We start from the raw sequence: 19,337 nt of genomic DNA on the forward strand, positions 1-19,337 counted from the left end.
AACAAAAGTTGTTTTTTTGTGAGAAAATTGTTGGCGATCCTAAATCCCTGAATTTGTGGATTTCTGTGTATCCACAGAATGGTTGTCCCTACTGATAGCTTACTTTTTGTTTGTTTTGCTACTGGTAGAGCATCACTTAAGTCTTTCTGCATTTTTTTCTCTAGTTTTTTGTTGCAAATTCTCTTTTGTGTGTTGCTTTGCAAAGGACTGTCATAGCAATAGTTGCTTATGCCTTTCACCCCTTCCCACAATATTTTTCTTTCTCTAATAATAAACAAACCTAGAAGGAAAATATAGATGGAACGGTAATGCACTGCAGCTATGTGTTGCAGTGTGAGTATATATATCTTGTAATGTGGCTGCTTCTTTGAAAAGGAGGAAGTGTGCCTGAGTGATACTAAGACCATCTTCCCCATGAGGAGTCAGAGGACCCCAAATTGATAGAACTACAGGGATGAAACTGCTACAGACCTTTCTGAGATTGAGTGGTGAAGGTTAAATTCTCAATGAGTGAGATAAAGAGGTCACATTTTTTCACAGCAGAGGAAAAATCATCAGAGGAGAGAAATCAGTTTGCGAAGAATTTGTAGTTAGTACCCAGGTCTAAGAGCACCATTCCTTCAAATATACTGAATTTAGGACGTCTGAGCAGGGTGATACTTAAAGTAGTACTTTTTAAAAATTTGGACTTTACTGAGAAAATGCAAGGTAGCGAAGCACATTCATCCAACTTCTGAAAATTGTAATGGGCACTGCAACCAAATTCCAGACAAATTCAGATACCTGTGGTTGTCACAGCTTTCTTAGACTTATATGACTAGAAATCCGAGAGAGAGGACTACGCTTTCAGTGTAAAAAACAAATGACTGATTCCCCTGTTGAATGGGAAATCTGTTTACGCCATTAAAGTATCTGAGTGCAGGTAGCTAGCATCAACGTTTTAAAATGTGAAAATTTGGTATCCTTCTTAAGATTATTTGCTAAATCTACTGTTCTCTCCCCCCCCCCCCCCCTTTAGCCGTCTAGGATAAAGTCTTCTTTTAGACAAGGATACCAATTAAAGTGTTCTGTTTGTGTTGGGTAGTTGAATTCCTTGCAGATTCATTATGGAAGAATCCAGATTCAAAATTTTCAGTTCTCAGCAATTTGTCAATTAGATTGCTTTTGGTGTGAGACCCCCTTTTGGGCACAGCTGAAAAAATGGATTGGCTAAAGCTAATTACTTAACAACAGTAGTCCCAACTCTTTGAGAGATAAGGGATTTATGGGTATACTGGACCAAACTCCTAAGGATTGTTGGGAGGGTAATAATCTCCTTCAAAGACATGCCAACCATAGCACACTAGTTTTGGGAGTCTTCCTGTCTCCATGGTCAAGTTTTGAGATGGAGGTTTGGTTCCAGTAAGACCTTTCAGTTCTTGGGCAAGTCAGAGAACAGGCTCAGTGATGAGGCAGAGGCATATTCTGACTAACTTGTATCAGTGTGTCCCGTTTCTTCACTGACTAGAGATTGTCTTACTTTAAGAAGTTGTGGCCAGGGATCCTAGCTGAAATCAGGTTCTCAAGATGACAAACACGGATTATAAGTGTAAACATCAACATGTATTAAACTCTGGTGGTTGTTCTTTGCATTTGCAGATGCAGGAACTCATATCAACCTTGCATCTGACCTTTCGCTGAGGTCATAAAACTGGTGTTTAAAGCATGCTTTGAGGTATCTACCCAATAGAGATTGTAACTTCCTAGGCATTGGAAGATATTGATTCATTCTGCATATGAAATGACTGAACCAGTTTGTGCAAAAAGAACATTTGAAAATGGAGTTTTCATAGGTTGTCATTCTACCATGCAGTTCAGAGGATATCATGGCGTCTAGGAATATCCATCTCACCTCTTTTTACATTCTCCCTGGCCAGATAACTTCATTGTGTGCTGGGAAATGTACATGTGCTACCATTCATCCCCACAAAAGCATCTTGAATTCTCTCCAAAATAATGGTGCTAACTGCAGTAACATTTTGGAAGTGTGGCTATAGAGCCTTGTTGGCTATAGAACCATACTAAGATGGTTGATTTGTATTAGGACATAAAAGACTTCAATGGAGCTATTGTATCAGCTCATGATCTGGCCCATCATCTTTCAAGTGTAGACAGTATGCACAGTCCTCCACACCTCCTTGAAGCTTAGGCTGATAATGAACAGGTCAAAGAACTCTGAAAACTAATCCCAAATCATTAGTAATATTTTTAACATAACCAAAAGAATAACTTTCATTTTTTTCAGAGCTGCTGTTAAAGATCAGTCTCAATTTGGTAAGGTTGGATGAGGAGTTGGTTTGAGGAAAGGAAGACTTGAGGGGTTTTTCCTTTGAGTCATTCAGGGTCTGCATTGAAGGAATTTACAAAAAAAGATTCCCACAGATATGTGCTTTCATTCTGTTGAAATCTGTCTTGAAACTGGAGGGGGCCTCAACTAGACAAGTCATATTTGTTTCTAGCACTGTTAATTACAGGTTTCAGAGTAGACTTGCTTTTCAGCAGGCTTAATCAATGTAGTGGTATAAATAGGTAGTAAAAATATAACAATTCCTATAGTTGCTACAGGGTTGTCTTGTGAATGGAAAGGTACAACTGTGAATGGGACGTGTTTCATGAGGTCTTTACATCAAAATCTGGTCTACCCTATGAAATATTTTGATGAATAGTGAAGTCACTTGGAAAACAGAGTTATCATTGTCAAGTTTTCAGTTTCATCATGTAAGCTGGAGGAATGGGTGACAAGGACACATTTTTTCACAGTAGAGGAAAAATCATCAGAGGAGAGAAATCAGTTTGCTAAGAATCCATTTGTGGATACCTTCAACATAGTTCAAATCTGCTGGCACAAGTCACTAGAGGAAAGAGATGGGACCAAAGTCATGTGCCTTTTCCAGATGATCTTCTTGTTGTGGCAAACCTTCTTACCCAGGCTCTCATTTTGCCTTGTATTCTCCCACAGTTTTAATCCAGTGCTAACTAGGACTCTGCTCTTTGAGCCTTTGGCTTCTTTTCTTTTTAAAGGAACTGTTTTTTTAAAAAATACTCTGTGTGCTAGGGGAAAAAATACATCTAGGTATCTACATGAAACTGGTATGCTGAGAAAGGGAAATAAAATCAGTCAGTTCTTGATAGGGAAGAGTTGAGGACAAGCTTGGATTTGGGTTTTGGCCTTTTTTTTTTTTTTAACATTGCCGTTAAGTTAAAACTAAAAATGAACCCAGCTCTATCATCTGGTTGTTCTTAATTTGTTATGCTGCTTCTGGAAATTGCATATATGCTACATAAAGTTTTTGTGTGGAATGGCCATTTGAATGAATTGGCACTTGTGACATGGCAGGTACCCTGTGAACATTTTAAGACCAGTTTACTTTGTGAATGCTTCTGGTATATAACTGAGAAGACATTTAGAATTTCAGTGGTTATTGTTGGCTTCAGAAATAATGCACTGGGAAGAATTAAGGTGTGTAGGTTTTTATGTTGTTGAATATGCAGCCACAAACACAGTTTCTATTTTGAAGGTTATATTTGGTACTAGGAAAGCATATACTTTAAATGAGAACTTCAGCTCTGGAAAAAGCTGCAAGAAGACCCTAAAATTATGTGTGTCATGAGTTGTCTTCACCTGGAAATTTTCATGGTTTTCATTAATCATTGACAATTAGCTCTTTTCTGGAATTCTCTAAACTGACTTCACTACTGCGTAGCTCACTATAAAAATATTAATGATATATTGATCCTTCTTTTATTATCACGAAATAATTGCCTTACCTAAGTACTGATTATGGCTTCTGAATCTTGGCTTGAATTGATGCTTGAGCAGGTGGCACTTAGAAAAAACAGAATAACTGATCTTGCTCTGTTTGTATTAAGAAGTTCCTATTTACTGTGAGTTGACATTGGGTTCTGATTTCTATCCTTTAAAATGCAGTTAGCTAGCTTCGTAAATAATGAGTAAAGTCTCTGAATTTAAATTGAAAGTGGGCAAATGCTTAGAGAAAAAAATCCTCTTAATTAGAAACACTAGCAGATTTAGGATAAATCAGCTAGTAAAATAAACTCTGTTTTTATTCCGATAAATAAATCAGTAGTATGCATACTTGCTCTAAAACGTACAGAACTTGCCATTCTGGCGCGCACACATACACACACACACACACACACGATAAATCAACCACAGATGAACCAAACCAGGTTTTAATTGTTTTAAAAGAATTTATATTATTATTTTGTCAGATGGTAATTATAACTTCAGTATTTACATAGTGAGCATTTAAATTACCTGAATCCAATTGTAGTTACAAAAAACAAGCATATGATACTGTAACTTGCATTTGTATATTGATTTTTTTTGTATGCAAATTTCAAAATGCTTTATAAAGATTAAGTCCCAATTTTCCCCTCCTCCCTCCTTTTCAAAATGGCTTATCAGGGTTATATTGCGAGTTCTCCACAAGCTGTACCAAATAATACTTCGGGCATACTGTTCGGCTTGAGACAGAAGTCAGGAGTTCCTCACTACCAGAGTGGAGCAGCAGTGACTATGACAGGTGAGTGTGAGTGTATGTTAGTAAAAGCTTTTTAAAAAAAAAAAAAAAAAAAAAAAAAAGAAAGAAATACAAGTATAGAGTGTTTTATATTTGGGTTATAATTTTAATAGAGGTTTCAGAACACAGGATAGTTTTAGTGTTTGTAAAAGAATAGTATTAGTGTCCATGTGACGAAGCAAGATTTGGACCATTGCACTTAAAATATACTTTCCAATAAAGTCTTGCTCTTGTGAGCTCACACATGTTACACGATGACCTCAATCAATATGTGCTTGTGATTTTTGTCTGTCTATATAAAAAAAAAATTACTGCCAGACCCACTGAAATGACTTTTTTGGCAGGCAAAGGCTCATTTGCAGTATATGCAGTTCTCTCTGGATGACATCAATAAAAGTGTCTGTCAATCAGCCAGTGAGAGCCCATGGAACAACTTCCTGAGTCTGCTCAGTGGATTCCCTAGATGTCATTCTTCATTTCCTGATTGCTATATATAGCAATTGGAGTAGACAGATCAAAGGGATCTGTTCTGAGAAACTGGGAAGGGGAAAGAATGCTTGTCATGAGCCTCTAACGTATTTTTTATTTTTTAAAAAAATATTATTATTTTTAGCTGCAGAAACTGTTATTTTGGCTGAAGAAAATTGTATTTATTTGAAATACTGATTAGAACATCTAAAGTTAAATTACATTTTAGAATAAATAAGTGTGTGCTGTAAATTTAAACTTCAGGTGTCAGTTATGAAGAATTGCATTTTTGTGGTAATTGAATGACAAACTTAATTGTTGGTCAGCCTATAATTCAATCTATAATGAAATATAATTAACAGTTTTTTTGATCCTTCTACAAGATGGAGGACTAAAACAGAAGTGCTGTGTGAAGCAGAAGGAGTCAGATGAAAATCTAACCAATTCTTGTCGGGGAGGTGGTAGTTTCATAAAACTTTAAATGGGGCACTCTCTCGCTCATCCTCCATCTGTTCCCAAATGAGTGAAGGGTGTGGTTTTTCCAGTAGTTATCCACACACGCTTATTGGTATAGTCTTCTCCACTTCTACCCCTCCCTTTTTCTGTGACTTATTCTAGCTGGGGTGAAGGTGGCTGAAGTAGCTCTTGGCAAGATCAGGCACTTACCTACTTTATCAAGTGTTCAGCATTGTAGTCTTATCCAGCAAAGCTCTTAAGCAGGTGCTTAACTTTAAGCACTTGAGCAGTTTCATTGACGTCAGTGGGAAACTGAAAAGTTACGCGCATGCCTATGTGCTTTGCTGGATTGGAGCCAGAGTGCTCTGCACCTTCAAGGACTGAGCCCTTAAATGACTGTGAATTGAGGTGTCATGCAGTTCATACTAGGTATGTAAGTAGGTGTGTGGTCTGTGTTGGATTTAAAAATTAAAAGAAGAACTTAACATTGCTTATTTAAATTATTGAGAACAAAACTGCTTTTTGCCCCTTTTAGAAACAGAAGGAGAGTGTAATAGAGTGAAATAAAATGTAGCAAGGAAAGCCTGCTGGAGAAAATTAAGGAACAGGCAAAGGAAATTGATAGGCTGAGAGGAATACTTATTGAGCTAGTAAGCAAAAGTAGGACTGAGCTGGGTTGACTAAATTGAGAACCGTGTGTGCGGTAGTAAGGACCTGAGAGCCAACACAAATAGGTGTTCAGTTTCATATCACATGTGAGCTCCACAACACCAAAACCTTTAATGCAAGTGAGGGAAAGGCAGCAGGAAGTTTTTAGCATTCAAGCCTGCCTGTTTGCCAAGAATTCTGGAAAAATCCTGACTCACGTTTTTAGAAAACATAGTTAAAATCAAGTACACCGAGGACTTATCAGGAAATATCAGGAGTTTTCATGTTAATTCATAAGAATTATTAACATTCACCTTTATCGGAAATAATCTTAGATAATTAAACAAAAATCAGTTACAGGGAGACAATTTACTGATTGTAAATTGTTCAAGACCCAGAACAAGCTTAAAATAATTTTGTGTACAGATTGTTTTAATCTATTATGTGTGTGGGGGAAAGGGAGTAAATACTTTCCACTTGTTAATAATAAGGGCACTTTGAATTTTTTTTTTTTTTTAAATTTAGTATTGCTTGTATTATTTACAGAATTGAATACTGGGAAACTCAAGTTAGAATCGTTCATGGTAACAAGTGCTGAAAATTAATATTTTGGCTAAAATAGAAAATCTTGGTATAGCCAAAAGTAAATACTTATACATACCTGTTAAAAGCAGGTGGTGTGATTCTTTCTGAAGTGTTATTTTTTAAAGTTAAAAATCTGTAGCCCAAAATAAAAACTGTAGGCCTGAGTCTTCTTTCACACTGGTGTAAATTGCAACTCATTGTAGTCATTTGAATTTTACCAATGTAAATTGGTCTGAGAGGAGGATTGGGCTATGGGTGAGAAGTGTTGCACCAATATATGTATTTATTATCAAACAGTGAGTAGCTATCCTGCTCAGGTGACTATTGATGATTCAGATTTCACAAGCCTCTTAGTAATTACCTCTAACTGCTTTGTTCTCCAATTCAGAAAAGCACTTGAGCACATGCTTAACTTTGAGCACAGACTTCAGTGGGACTTATGTGCTTAAGTGGTCTCCTAAAGCCAGACCTATGTCCCCATCCTGCAATCTCTTATGAATGTGCTTAACTTTACTACTATGAGTTGTCTCATAGAAATAAAAGTTAAGCATGTTTGTCAGTGTTTGCAAGGTTGAGACCATGTAAATTGGTGATTGTCCTATCAAATTTCCTAGTTTTCAGATTGGCAACCAGTTTTACTGATTATTACACAGTGTTTGGAATTTCTTTGTTTAAAATAGTATTTTTCACAGTATAACTGCAGCTGTTCTTCAATGTGCATTTGAATGCTGTTCTTATCTATTATTGTAAACAAGTTCTCCTACTCTTAGAGTGGCTATTCTAAAAGAGACAACTTAATAGAATTAACTTGACTCTTACAATGTAGCACCACAGAAAACAATCCCATGCTAATTTGAGCATATGTACTCTCCTACTGTTTGTGTGACTCCTAGGAACATAATTGGAGTTGCATGCAACCATGTGAGAATATAGAATTCTTAATGGTGTCTATTTTTCTTGGAACAAATCAGAAGGTTTTTTTATAATTCCTTATTGGTAGGAAATATTACAAATTACATTAAAACTTGATTTTCCTCTGACACACATGACTTTGAAAAAATTGGTATTTTATAGGAGGTTCCACTCAGTCAGTTCAACCTGCATAGCCAATTATACAAATACATCTAATGGTCACATCTACAAGAACAGCATCCATTGTTGTTAACAGGCCCATTGCACAAGTAAATTCAGTGGTACAGAAGACGACAAATTTGGTACCAGCTCTACAACAGCCATTGCTAGTCAACGCACGGAAGCCCCAGCAAGCAGCTCACGCACTTAGCAGTGCATATATAAGTAAACAAAAGCACTAAAAGAAAGATAATACCCAATGAGTAGCCCAGATCTGATTTAGCAGTTTTTAATTACCTTGGGCAAAAGTTGCATAAACTGAATGGAAAATGAATGTTTAACATGTTCACTTCAGTAATTGACTGGGTTTGAATCATTAGAAAGTATGACTGCAAAACAGCTTTTTAAGCTGGTGAAGTATAAAAGTCTGAGTTGAAAGTTAAGTACATTCTCATTTACATGGGGCATAATGAAGGCAGTTTCAATAGGCATTAGGCTCTTTGTATTGGAGAGACAAGGTGGTGAGGTAATATCTTTCATTGGTCCAACTTCTGGTGGTGAAGAAGACCGTTTTTCAGGCCTGAAGAGCTGAAGTAAGCTCAATAGTTTCTTTCCCTCACCAACAGAAGCCGGTCCAATAGAAGATATTGGATCCACCGTGTCTCTGTAATATCCTGGGGCTGACATGGCTACAACAATACTACATACAATTTTTGTACTGGCATCCACACAACAGTCACAATAGCTTTAACAAAACTAGTTATTACAGCAGCGGGTCTCTTCTTGTATAAGTGGTGATGAATGTGAGTCAAAATTGCAGTTTAGGTGGGTGTCGCCATGTGAAGTCCTAGTTTCATTTTTTGTGAAAAAGTGAGCGCTTTAACAATTCTACATGAGATCGGCTGTCCTTTCGTTGTTTGTAAGGAAAGATTAGAGGACAGATTCTCAGTTCTACCCAAGAAGTGCTAATGCAGCTGGAGAGTGGAGAAGGGAGTGCACAGGACCTATTTTCTGTTCTCACCCTGCATGCCCACTTCAGGAGTGTTTCTATTGTTGGTCCAGTCCCCAGTATAGACTGTAGCAGTCTGAAAGCTGGTGTCTAATTTATTGTAGTTCCCAGTGGTCCTCAGGAACTGTCCTGGCAGCCAGGAACACACTACTGGCAGGTAGGGATTCCCCCACCATGCCTTCTATTTCCTAGTTTCACCACTGCGTTGAGTGGATGATAGTGGATGATTCTCCTATGAAGGGGAAATCTTCCAGTGCCAGATATGCTGGCTTTAGGGCAACTTGGCACTGGAAAAAAGACACACGGCTTTTCTAATGGACTTAATCAGGCCATTGATCTACATGTATTTGAAAGTTGCTTTTGATATTTAGTATTTTTATAGGCAAGGGAGGAAAACATGGGATGAGAGAGAGATTCTGTTGAAGAGAAGAATGAAAAGGCACTTCCAAATGGTATGCATTGCAGTGACTAATGCTATACCCATCTGTGGTTAGGCATGCAAATTAGGCCTGTGCTAGATGAAGAGGGATCAGAAAGACCAGGCAGGTTCTTTAGGTAGGCTGCAACAAATATATGAGGTGTCTTAAATGAGGGGGCTTCAGTCTATTTTCTTACTCATTCACACCACATTGACTTCAAAGTATTGATGGCTGACTCAACCAAACATAATTTTTCTAACTTATAAACAGCTTATTGGGTAGAGAGATTTTAATAACTATTATTTGTTTAGACTTGTTTGTCCATTATAAAGTAGTTATCAGTAAGAGATTGGTAATATACTATGAAAAAACTGAGGTTCTTTAATTTAAACCGCTATAGGTCTGAATGAGAGTGGTTTTGTGTCTAAGCGTCCAGCTACTTCTGAAGCCAACAGTGTTACTCCAAAAAAGGCCAAGCCTAATGAGGTTGGTGCTGGAAGCAATTCAACTGTATCACCTTCAGTTAAATCTCCAACAGTAACACCATCACAAAATGTTTCTTCAAAAGGTAGGGTAGATTAAATGGTCTAGCTGTTAAATCCATGTATCTGTTCCATGGAAAAAGCTAGCACTAATGCAATGTTAAAGTTGAACGATCAACACTCAGAAGTTAAGGCAGAGTTAACTCAACAGCTCTGCCTGCCCCTTGTGCATATGCCGTAAAAGATGTTCTCATTTTATATAAGAAGGTATTTTTCTAATACTCTATATAATACACACTGGAGTCTTACAAATGTTACAGTATATTTAGTCTTCAGACTTGGCTTGTTTTGAGTCTCATTGATGTCTATAAAGCAAGCCAAGAATAAAGTTAACTGGTTCAGTAGTTGTGAAGATATGAATATTTAGAGTTCAGTGGCCCAGAGTTAAATCACCTTACCTTAGAATCTATATATAAAGAACTGAGTAGCAAATTAGTACCTTTTTCAAAGATTAACCAAGATTGCAAAGATTCTCTGAGTGCAGAATTTCCTGTTTGGAGCTGCAGCTGCAGAAATCCCCTCCCCCAAGAAAAAATCCTTTATAGCAATTTTGTTGATTTAGTTTGAAATAGCTTCTTTTTTTGCGCTCTGATAGGCCTCTCCCTCCCTACAAAAGGAGATGAATTCTAGTTGTGTTTAAATTAGCATGTTCATTGAAACAATTCGGCAAAACCTACGTGAGTTTATGAAATGTTTGTTGACCCCATTCTTCATTTTTTGCCTCCCCTCCACCTCCCAAAATGAATAATGTTACCCAGTTCTTCTTATAAGGTGGTGTGTTGACCGTTGTGACTTTTGGTCATAGTCTGGCAGATTATAGTTGACCTCAAATAGTTCATATGTATTCTTTTAAAAAAAAAAAACCCTCTCCTGTGTTTATTCCTCCTTTTATCTAAACTGCTTACCTAGATAGGACTGTATGCCAAAGAGAGAACTTCATCTACAGAGGCAGCTGGCTCTGATTTTGGTAGCTCCAAGAGAGCTTAAGCCCAGATATAAGCAATTGTCACTAAAGATGAGCTATTCCAACATTTAAATACAAACTGATTAGCAGGTGGCAAACAATTTTTATGTTAATAAGAGAAAACACTATTCTCTCATGAATGGGGGGCTAGGTGCCTGAGATACCCATTTATTCTCCATGAACCTCAAAGACATCTTAGGTCAGCACAAATGATGCAGCTGAATAGGCTTAGGTTCCAACTACCAGGCAGAGGGAACAGTACTCTCATCACTATAGCCAAGTGATGAAACTCCTTTCCAGAAGTGGTAAATCCTGTCCTGTTGATGCTGAGATCATGGTGTAAAATACATACATTCCTCCAAGAATTGATGCTCGCAAAATGAAAACAAAAATTTCGAAGTGCTACACTGTGCCCAGATTAATGGAGAGAGAAAATAAATATTAACTTCAGGGCTATTGTGCTCTTAAAATCACTGCAGTAGCTCTGCATAAAGACCTTAGATAGGTAGATCATCTATCTCTTGTTATCTCTTCCACTCTTAGAGTATTTCTGGACATACAGTAATACTGTGTGCAAGTTGTCACCAAAAAGAGAGGGTAATTTTAATGGTGGTTGGAATTAATCTTTAATTACAGCCACCATTGCCATGGACTTCTAAGAGGTTCTAAGAGGTTTTGTCATAATTTACTGTTGTGATGGACTGTGGATTTGGAGTCCTAATGTACACTTCACATTTTACAGGTACTAATATTACATCAAACAATGTTAAAAATGGAGCACCTTTTCCACGAGCTTGTCCAAAATGCAATATTCACTTCAATCTTATGGATCCTTTAAAAAATCACATGAAGGTAAAAGTTTTTTGTATTTGTGAAAAGTAATTATAAACATTTTGGGATTAAGCAAAGTTGTAAAACAAGGACCACATTTTTATGACAAGTTACAGATATTCTGCACTCTGGATATTTTCACCATGGACCCAGTTCTGTGAGGTGCTGCATGTTTTTCACACCCATGAGCAAAGAAGAATGAAAAAGAAATTAACAAAATGAGATTAATTTTCACCTGTTTTTTCATTGTTCCCGTACCTTTTGAAAGGTGCACACTTGCTTAGTCATGTGAAAATAAAAACCTCATAATGTGTAGCCCAGTTCCGTGAGGGTCTTAGCACCTCATGTATAGTGTTGAGATCCTCAACTCCCATGCAGTAGGAGTTGAGGCTCTTGAAGAATTTAACCCTAAATGCCTACAAATTACTGTTTGTACAGGCAAAATATGACCTCCTTCATGGGCCAGAAACAGTGCCAAAAAAAAAAAAAATGCTGTTTACAAAGGAGAGAAAATTACTCTTTTCCGCTCCTCCTCTCAGAAATGTATACATACTCAATTGCACCTTTTCAATTTTGATCCATTCGTGATCATTTTGTTAGAGAAAAGTAAAGTTCATTTGGAGAATTTAGTGCTGAAAGGTACTGTTGAGGAAAGTGGGTTTGTTTGGTTTTATTGACTTACACATTTTTATGAATAAAATACATCTTTAGTTAACCTAGTGGGATAAATATGTCAAGGACTGTCATTTCACCTACAGCAGTAAATGAGCTTATCACAAACTGGGGTCAGAGAAGTTAGTACTATGCAGCAAGGCATATTGTTTAGCAAAAGTTGGCCTCTGAAGCATTCCAGTTTTGTTTACTGGTGGACAGCAATATAGCGCCTTCTATCTGAGGAACTCAAAAGTTCTTTCTAAACATTGTTTTGCAATACTACTGTTAGATGTGTAAACATTATATCTGTTTTAGATAGGGAAGCAGAGGCCATGGATGGTAGATGACTTTCCCAGCTCCATGAATGAATTTAGACTATGGAAAGAATACTGATGTCTTTATTATCAATTATCTGCTCTAATCAATTCATCACATTAGTGTTTTATATATACAGATATTTTTAGGAGACAATCAAGTTTAAAAACAGTAAATACAGCTTTCTTCATAGTTGTCAACAAACTCATGCTAACTAATATTTTGTTTAACAAAGCATCTGTTTTACTCAGCTTAAATTTAATGTTAGGAGGGAGAATAGTTTCCTAGTTAATAAAATGAAGATTGGATAAATCTGAATTGTGCTGTACATTTCAGAATATTTTTTTAATCAACATATAAAACGAGGTAATAATTCTGCCTTGTGATTTATGGTAGTCATATTAACATAAAAGAAAAAACCCTTTGTCAGAATGTTAAAATACTCGGTGTTTAATTGTCTAAATCCTATCCTTATATATTTTTGTATTTGCAATAACACAAGAGCAGATACCATCCAGAATAGACATAGGTAAGAGCAAAGTGAGACCATCTCCCAAAGTAATGGAAATAGAAATGCAGGTATAGCAAGGCTAGCATTTTTAGTGCAATTTGGTAACTTAGACGTGTGTCTCTTTTTCAGTATTGTTGTCCAGATATGGTAAATAACTTCTTTGTGGGAACGTCCAAAACAGAATGTTCAAATACACCAAGAAAGACTGCTGAATCTGAGAAAGGAAAACTGATCATGTTAGTTAATGACTTTTATTATGGAAAGCATGAAGGTGATGTCCAGCGGGTACAACAGGAACAGAAGACTCATACAACTTTTAAGTGCTTCAGCTGTTTGAAAGTTCTTAAAAATAACATAAGGTATCTAAACATTCACTTCTGTAACTGCTAGATACTACACATTAGTAACAAAAACAAAATTAAAAGTCATGCAGTCACAATTGTATCTGGAATGTAATGATGCATTTTATGTATATGACTTGAAAATGAATGCTATACAGTTACTTCAGTGTAAAGTAAAACTGAATTCATTTTTCACTCCATGCGTATGTTTGGAACTTAAATTTTGTACAAATTAGAATGGCTAATTTTAATACCTCCAAGATAAAGAGTATTGTATGCTTTAATGAGTCTGGTTGTGGTAGTATGGAAGTTGAAAGAGCAACATATATTACCTTTTTACAATTTGCCCTCCAGATTGATGACATTAACAGTAGATTTCAGTATAATTCCCTTTAGGGGTCCATGATGAGTAATTGGTAGTGGTGTAACCAGTTTTAAAACTGTTCTTTTGATGGAATAACTTTACTTTCAAATGCAACAAAAAGCTTTCATAAGCTGTTTCAGTAGGTAGGCCAATCTGTATCACAATTGCTTTGGCAGTTAAGGTCGTAGTTCTTTTTCATAAGACGCCTGTAAGGGAAGCTGATGTAGCAGAATGTAAAACTGAAAAATGGACTGGGCCTTCAAAGGGCACAGTCTGCAAGTTTAAAATGAACAGGCTTGTGATAACATTAAACCCATATCGTTAAATAAAACAAAAGGTTCTTATAATTGCAGGCATTAAAATTGCTATTACACACACTTAAAAACTAAGTCACAAATACAACTACAAGTAATTTATCTTTTAAGCCCCTGGAAAATATTGTATGCTGTCAGACCTTCAAAGGGTTTGCTCTCATGATTTGGTAGTTGCTGTTGGCTATGGCATTTCCTTCCTTTCATTTATCTTTAAAAACTGTAAACAGTATTTGATGTGGGTTGAAGAAAGTTGTTTGTCTTTTTCTGTGCATAATAGTTTTGCTATAAAAATAAGAGCTTCTCTTTTAGCTCATCTTGGAAATAGTCTATAAGTAGTAGTATTACATATAAGAATATTTTCATTTTAAAAAGATATTGTTAGTGTACAATATTTAATACTTTGTTTAGTTGATTTATAGTATTTGACATACTAATGGGTGACAAAATATTTTAGTAGCTTATTTTCTTTTAAGTGAACATATTGGGTCTCTTACAAAGATATACTAGCTTATGGATTCCTCTTCTTGGGGCTTGTGCTTTTAGCATGAAACAGTCTAACATTCCCTTAGCTCTCAAAGTTACTTGGTCCTCAGAGGTACTGGTAGCTGTGCCCTCCAATCACCAGTATTCAGGCCTTTCTAGACTCTTCCTAGTTGTCATTCCGATCAGTCAAGCAAGTATCCTGTCACTGTCAACTCACCTCTGTTGCTGACTGCTACTCTCCTTATTATCTCTTGATTCATGTTAGTCAGAAGTTGCCAGTATTCTCTTGTTGACTCTGTCCTGTAACCCTTCATTATGCCTTATTAAATTTTCTGTTTTAATAATTGATTTATATGACCTAGTGCCTGAACCACCATCAAGCCGCCTTGTTATTTGTATTACTATTGTACAGGTCTAAAGAGTGCTGCCTTGACATTGACTCTCTAGTTGGTCAAAAATGCAGCTAATTTCCTGAAGTTGCGTAGCTAAAGCACCAGAAACCTTCACCTTCTGCAGACTCTGGTGGACATGATATCCGATGACATTAATGTTGTGCCCCAGCTACTCTCCTGTAGGATCTGTTGGATTGGTGCCTGAGAAATTTTCTCGAGAACTGTTTTCCTCTTACCACTTTGTGGATGAGCCATTGGTATGAAGGGAATCTCTGTTTCAGAGCATGCTGGTGCCATCATTAAACATGTGGGTCTGCCACATCCATAGCAAGCTTTTCCAAAGGTTAACAATTCTCACTGTAAAAATTTGCATTTTACTATCTAATCAGAATTTATCTGTTTTACGTTTCCAGCCATGGGATCTTGTTATGCCTTTATCTGCTAGATTAAAGAGCATTGTAGTGTCAGAAATCTTCTCCCCTTGTATAGACTATAATCAAGTCATGTCTTAACCTTTTCTTGGATAAACTACATAGATTGAGCTTCTTTCATCTCTTACTGTAATACAGGTTTTCCACACCTTGAATCGTTCTTGTAGCTCTTTTCTGAGTCCTTTCCATCTTGTCAACATCCATTTTCAAGTGTGGACCAGAGCTAGATGCAATATTTCAGTAATGGGCTCATGCAAGTGTTATCCAGTAGTAATATCACCTACCTATTTCTACTCAATATTCCCCTGCATATACATCCAAGGATCTTGTTAGTGGTCTTAACTGCATCACACTGGGAGTTCATGTTCAATTGGTTATGTATCATGATGATTTTTCAGAAACAGGCTTTCCAAAATACAGTCCCCCTATCTGCAAGTGTGAACTACATTTTTTTGTTTATAGATGTGACCTTGCATTTGGCTGTATTAAAAGACAGATTGTTCAAGTGAGACCACTTTACGAAGTGATCTAGATCACTCTGTAGAACTGACCGGACTGTTCCTAACTCTGAACAAACTTTATTGTTCTTTCAAAAGTTTACAACTGAACATTGACTTAATTCAGCTTTCAAGCTTTACTATGCAAAAGAAAAATACTGCTCCCCTCCTTTTTTTAGTAGTTTACGTTTAACACAGTATTGTATTGTATTTGCTTTTTTTCGGGAGGGGAGGTAGGGGTGTCTCTGCTGTTGCCTGATTGTGTACTTCTGGTTCCAAATGAGGTGTGTGATTGACTGGTCATTCTGGTGTTCATAACTCTGAGATTCTACTGTATGTACAAACAGTAACATACCAACCCTCCTCCCTGTACTTTAAAGCTGATCTCTAAATAAAGCTCCTGAAAGTAGAGACGAATTCAGGGGGATGGGATGGTTCTGTTGAATGACTTTTACTTTTTGGTTTGTGGAATGTGGGCTTTTAGGGGCATGCACATGGCCCCTCCATTACTCCAGAAGGTTTCATGGCAGCATACTCAGGGACATGACTCCTACAATATGCTTGTGGGGAGGGTGTCCCTTATATAAGGTATAATCTCCCTGTGCTCCTGTGCAGGGCCCCTGCTCTGTCCGTGTTTCAGTCAGTCTTTAAAACCCACTTCTGCTATGCTGCTTGGAATGAATTGAGTTGACTTGTGTAAAGATTGTTTATTTTGTTTTATTTGTTTCCCTTTCATTAGATTATAAGATCTTTGTATCAGGGACTGTCCTTTCTTGAAATTTGGAAAGCATCCTACATATCGTTATATGCAGTGTTGTTGTTGTATTGGTACCAAGATATTAGAGAGACAAGGTAGGTGAGGTAATATTTTTTTTATTGCACCAACTTCTGTTGATGAGAGACACATGCTTTCAAGCTGACAAAGAGCTCTTTTTCAGGTCACTGTCAGGTCCCCATACCTGAAGGTGACCTGAAGAAGAGTTCTGTGTAAGCTTGAAAGTATGTTTCTCTCGCCAACAGAAGTTGGTCCAATAAAAATATCACCTCACCCACGTTGTCCCTCTGACATAGTCTGGCATGACCATAATCAAATATGACACAATACTATAGATTCCCTATACTGCAGAGTATATTTGAGATAATAGTGTGTTTTTCATTCAACGTTCAGGATGTCTTTCGGTTAATCTGTTGAAAGGTGGTGGTTGTTTTTTATTTGTATCTTCCATTTATGAAATTTTTGACAATTTAGAAATCATAAGAACCATAAGTCTCATTACAATTCACTTGAAAAGTGCTCCTATTCAACAGTGTTTTCCACTTTACATACTTCATGTCAAATTTGTCAAGTATGTCTTTTGTTTAAACTTAGCTTGTGCACCTGTTCACTATCTTTAATAGGTTTATGAACCACATGAAACACCACTTAGAGCTCGAGAAGCAGAGCAGTGAAAGTTGGGAAAGCCACACCACCTGCCAGCACTGTTATCGTCAGTTTCCCACACCTTTCCAGCTGCAGTGCCACATTGAAAGTACACACACCCCTTATGAGTCATCTAGTAAGTTTGTTCTCTTTGTGTTTAATCATTGTGTTCTTAAAATTTTAGCTATTTGCTGATTTGTAACTTGCAAATAAAGATGCAGGAAACCATTGTTTTTTTGTTTTTAAAGGGGAGAATAAGTACTGAGGTTAGAGAGTAGTTGATCAGCCAGTTTATCCGCTTTTAGTTACCATGTTTAGTTACCAGCTTTTGTTCAGATTAGTTGTTTGAAAGATTAGTGTTTCAGTCTGGGTTTAAAAACAACAAAAATTAATAGGATTGGGCTCTCCATTGCCAGATTTCTTGTATTTCTTGCATCACACCAGGAAATCCAGACTGCAGACTCTTGAAGCAAGTTTCAGAAGCAAAATAAATCTGCAGTTTGTCTCGTCTTTATATTTAATACTTCTATATGTATAAATTTCAGTGTGTGTGTGTGTGTATATATATCTATATCTATATCTATCTATATGTATGTACGTATATACATACACATAGAAGTTTACACATGCACAATACGGTATTTTTTCCCCCTAAACTCCAATTAATACATTTTTGACTATTTTCTATTCTTTTTCAGCTATTTGTAAAATCTGTGAATTATCCTTTGAAACAGAGCAAGTTCTTTTGCAACATATGAAGGACAATCATAAACCAGGTGAAATGCCATATGTGTGCCAGGTACATCAGAATATTCAGTATTAAAACACCTATTTTTTTTCTTAAGAAAATTTCAGCAAAGAAGTCAACATAAGATCTCATGAGGTTAAATTACACTTTTATTTCTAGGTGTGCAATTACAGATCATCAGCTTTTTCAGATGTAGAAACCCATTTTAGAACTGTACATGAAAACACAAAACATTTGCTTTGTCCATTTTGCCTCAAAGTTATTAAAATTGGAGCACCATACATGCATCATTATATGAGGCATCAGGTAAGTAGCTGTTAATTTTTGCCTCTTCATGATATAGAAATGTGACCAAAAAGCAAAACTGAACTTAGTAATATGCTAATGTACATCTTCCCCCATAAAAATAGCTTATTGGTTGTGTGACCATTGAGAAGAGTTATGTTTTAAAATACTGAACATAAATATACTAATAAAGAAAAATATTTATTGTATAAAGCTTTGGACCATTTCTTTTGAATTCTTTTAAGTGAACTATTGGATTCCATTGGTAGATCTCCCCAGTATATTGATGTATTAGGAGTTTTGTGTAACTTGCGTTAGCAATAATATTAAAAAACCTCTGCACATTCTATGAAAGAATACACGTGTCATTTTGTTGCTTAGATATGTCATACTGACATCCTCTTGAAATCAGTGACAAAACACTTGATCTTGTGAAACCAGATGGAGGATTATAGTTATCTTTTCTTTGTAATTTCATTAATTGGTAACCTAGATGGTACTGATACATTGTGCTTATGTATTGTTTTGCATTTTAAAGCACTGTACACATGTTCATTTTATTGTTTGTTATACAGTATTATTGGTTTTAGGATTATTAAGAGTGACTTGTTAAAATAAGATTTAGGTCATTATTGCTTGAGACATGCTAGAATGGCAGTTTCAGTTCATCAGAAGATTCCTGCTTATTGTAAATTGTCTTCCATTTTTAAAAGAAAAAAGGAATATACCGTTGTACTAAGTGCAGATTGCAATTTTTGACATGCAAAGAAAAAATGGATCACAAGACTCAGCATCACCGGACGTTCAGGAAACCTAAGCAATTAGAGGGATTGCCTCCTGGAACTAAAGTAAGTTCTTTCTTCATATAAAAGAGAAAAAAAGAAAGTTACCTGGCCAGAGAAATGGAGAGAGCCTTCTTAGAGAGGAGGACTGGGTTTTAGGTGGGAGATACTGAGGAGTTGGGAAAGGAGGGAATCTTCCCTGCTCAAAGCATTCAGTTTTATAC

General features: G+C 36.5%; 1 protein-coding gene and 1 long non-coding RNA gene across 14 annotated transcripts in view; one reads left to right on the forward strand and one right to left on the reverse strand.

Moving 5' to 3' along the window:
- The window catches only part of ZNF280D (zinc finger protein 280D), an 84,497-nt gene that overhangs the window by 35,206 nt on the left and 29,954 nt on the right, over positions 1-19,337 (forward strand). For all 13 annotated transcript variants that reach the window (XR_006284630.1, XM_043524658.1, XM_043524657.1 and 10 more), the window contains 8 exons: positions 4,469-4,586; positions 9,640-9,807; positions 11,488-11,597; positions 13,186-13,415; positions 17,277-17,434; positions 17,997-18,097; positions 18,206-18,352; positions 19,045-19,179. Coding sequence is in view for 12 of the 13 variants with exons in the window: in XM_043524658.1 (XP_043380593.1) it covers positions 4,469-4,586; positions 9,640-9,807; positions 11,488-11,597; positions 13,186-13,415; positions 17,277-17,434; positions 17,997-18,097; positions 18,206-18,352; positions 19,045-19,179 (1,167 nt within the window). In the remaining variant the exon portion in view is untranslated. The remainder of the gene's footprint in view (positions 1-4,468; positions 4,587-9,639; positions 9,808-11,487; positions 11,598-13,185; positions 13,416-17,276; positions 17,435-17,996; positions 18,098-18,205; positions 18,353-19,044; positions 19,180-19,337) is intronic.
- LOC122462215 lies at positions 4,847-13,300 on the reverse strand. Its single transcript, XR_006284633.1, has 3 exons — positions 13,163-13,300; positions 10,018-10,025; positions 4,847-4,857 (listed from the first exon to the last, which is right to left on the reverse strand). It is a non-coding gene; the product is annotated as an uncharacterized LOC122462215 (long non-coding RNA).

This window comes from Chelonia mydas, chromosome 10 (genome assembly GCF_015237465.2).
Source record: "Chelonia mydas isolate rCheMyd1 chromosome 10, rCheMyd1.pri.v2, whole genome shotgun sequence".
NCBI lineage: Eukaryota > Metazoa > Chordata > Testudines > Cheloniidae > Chelonia > Chelonia mydas.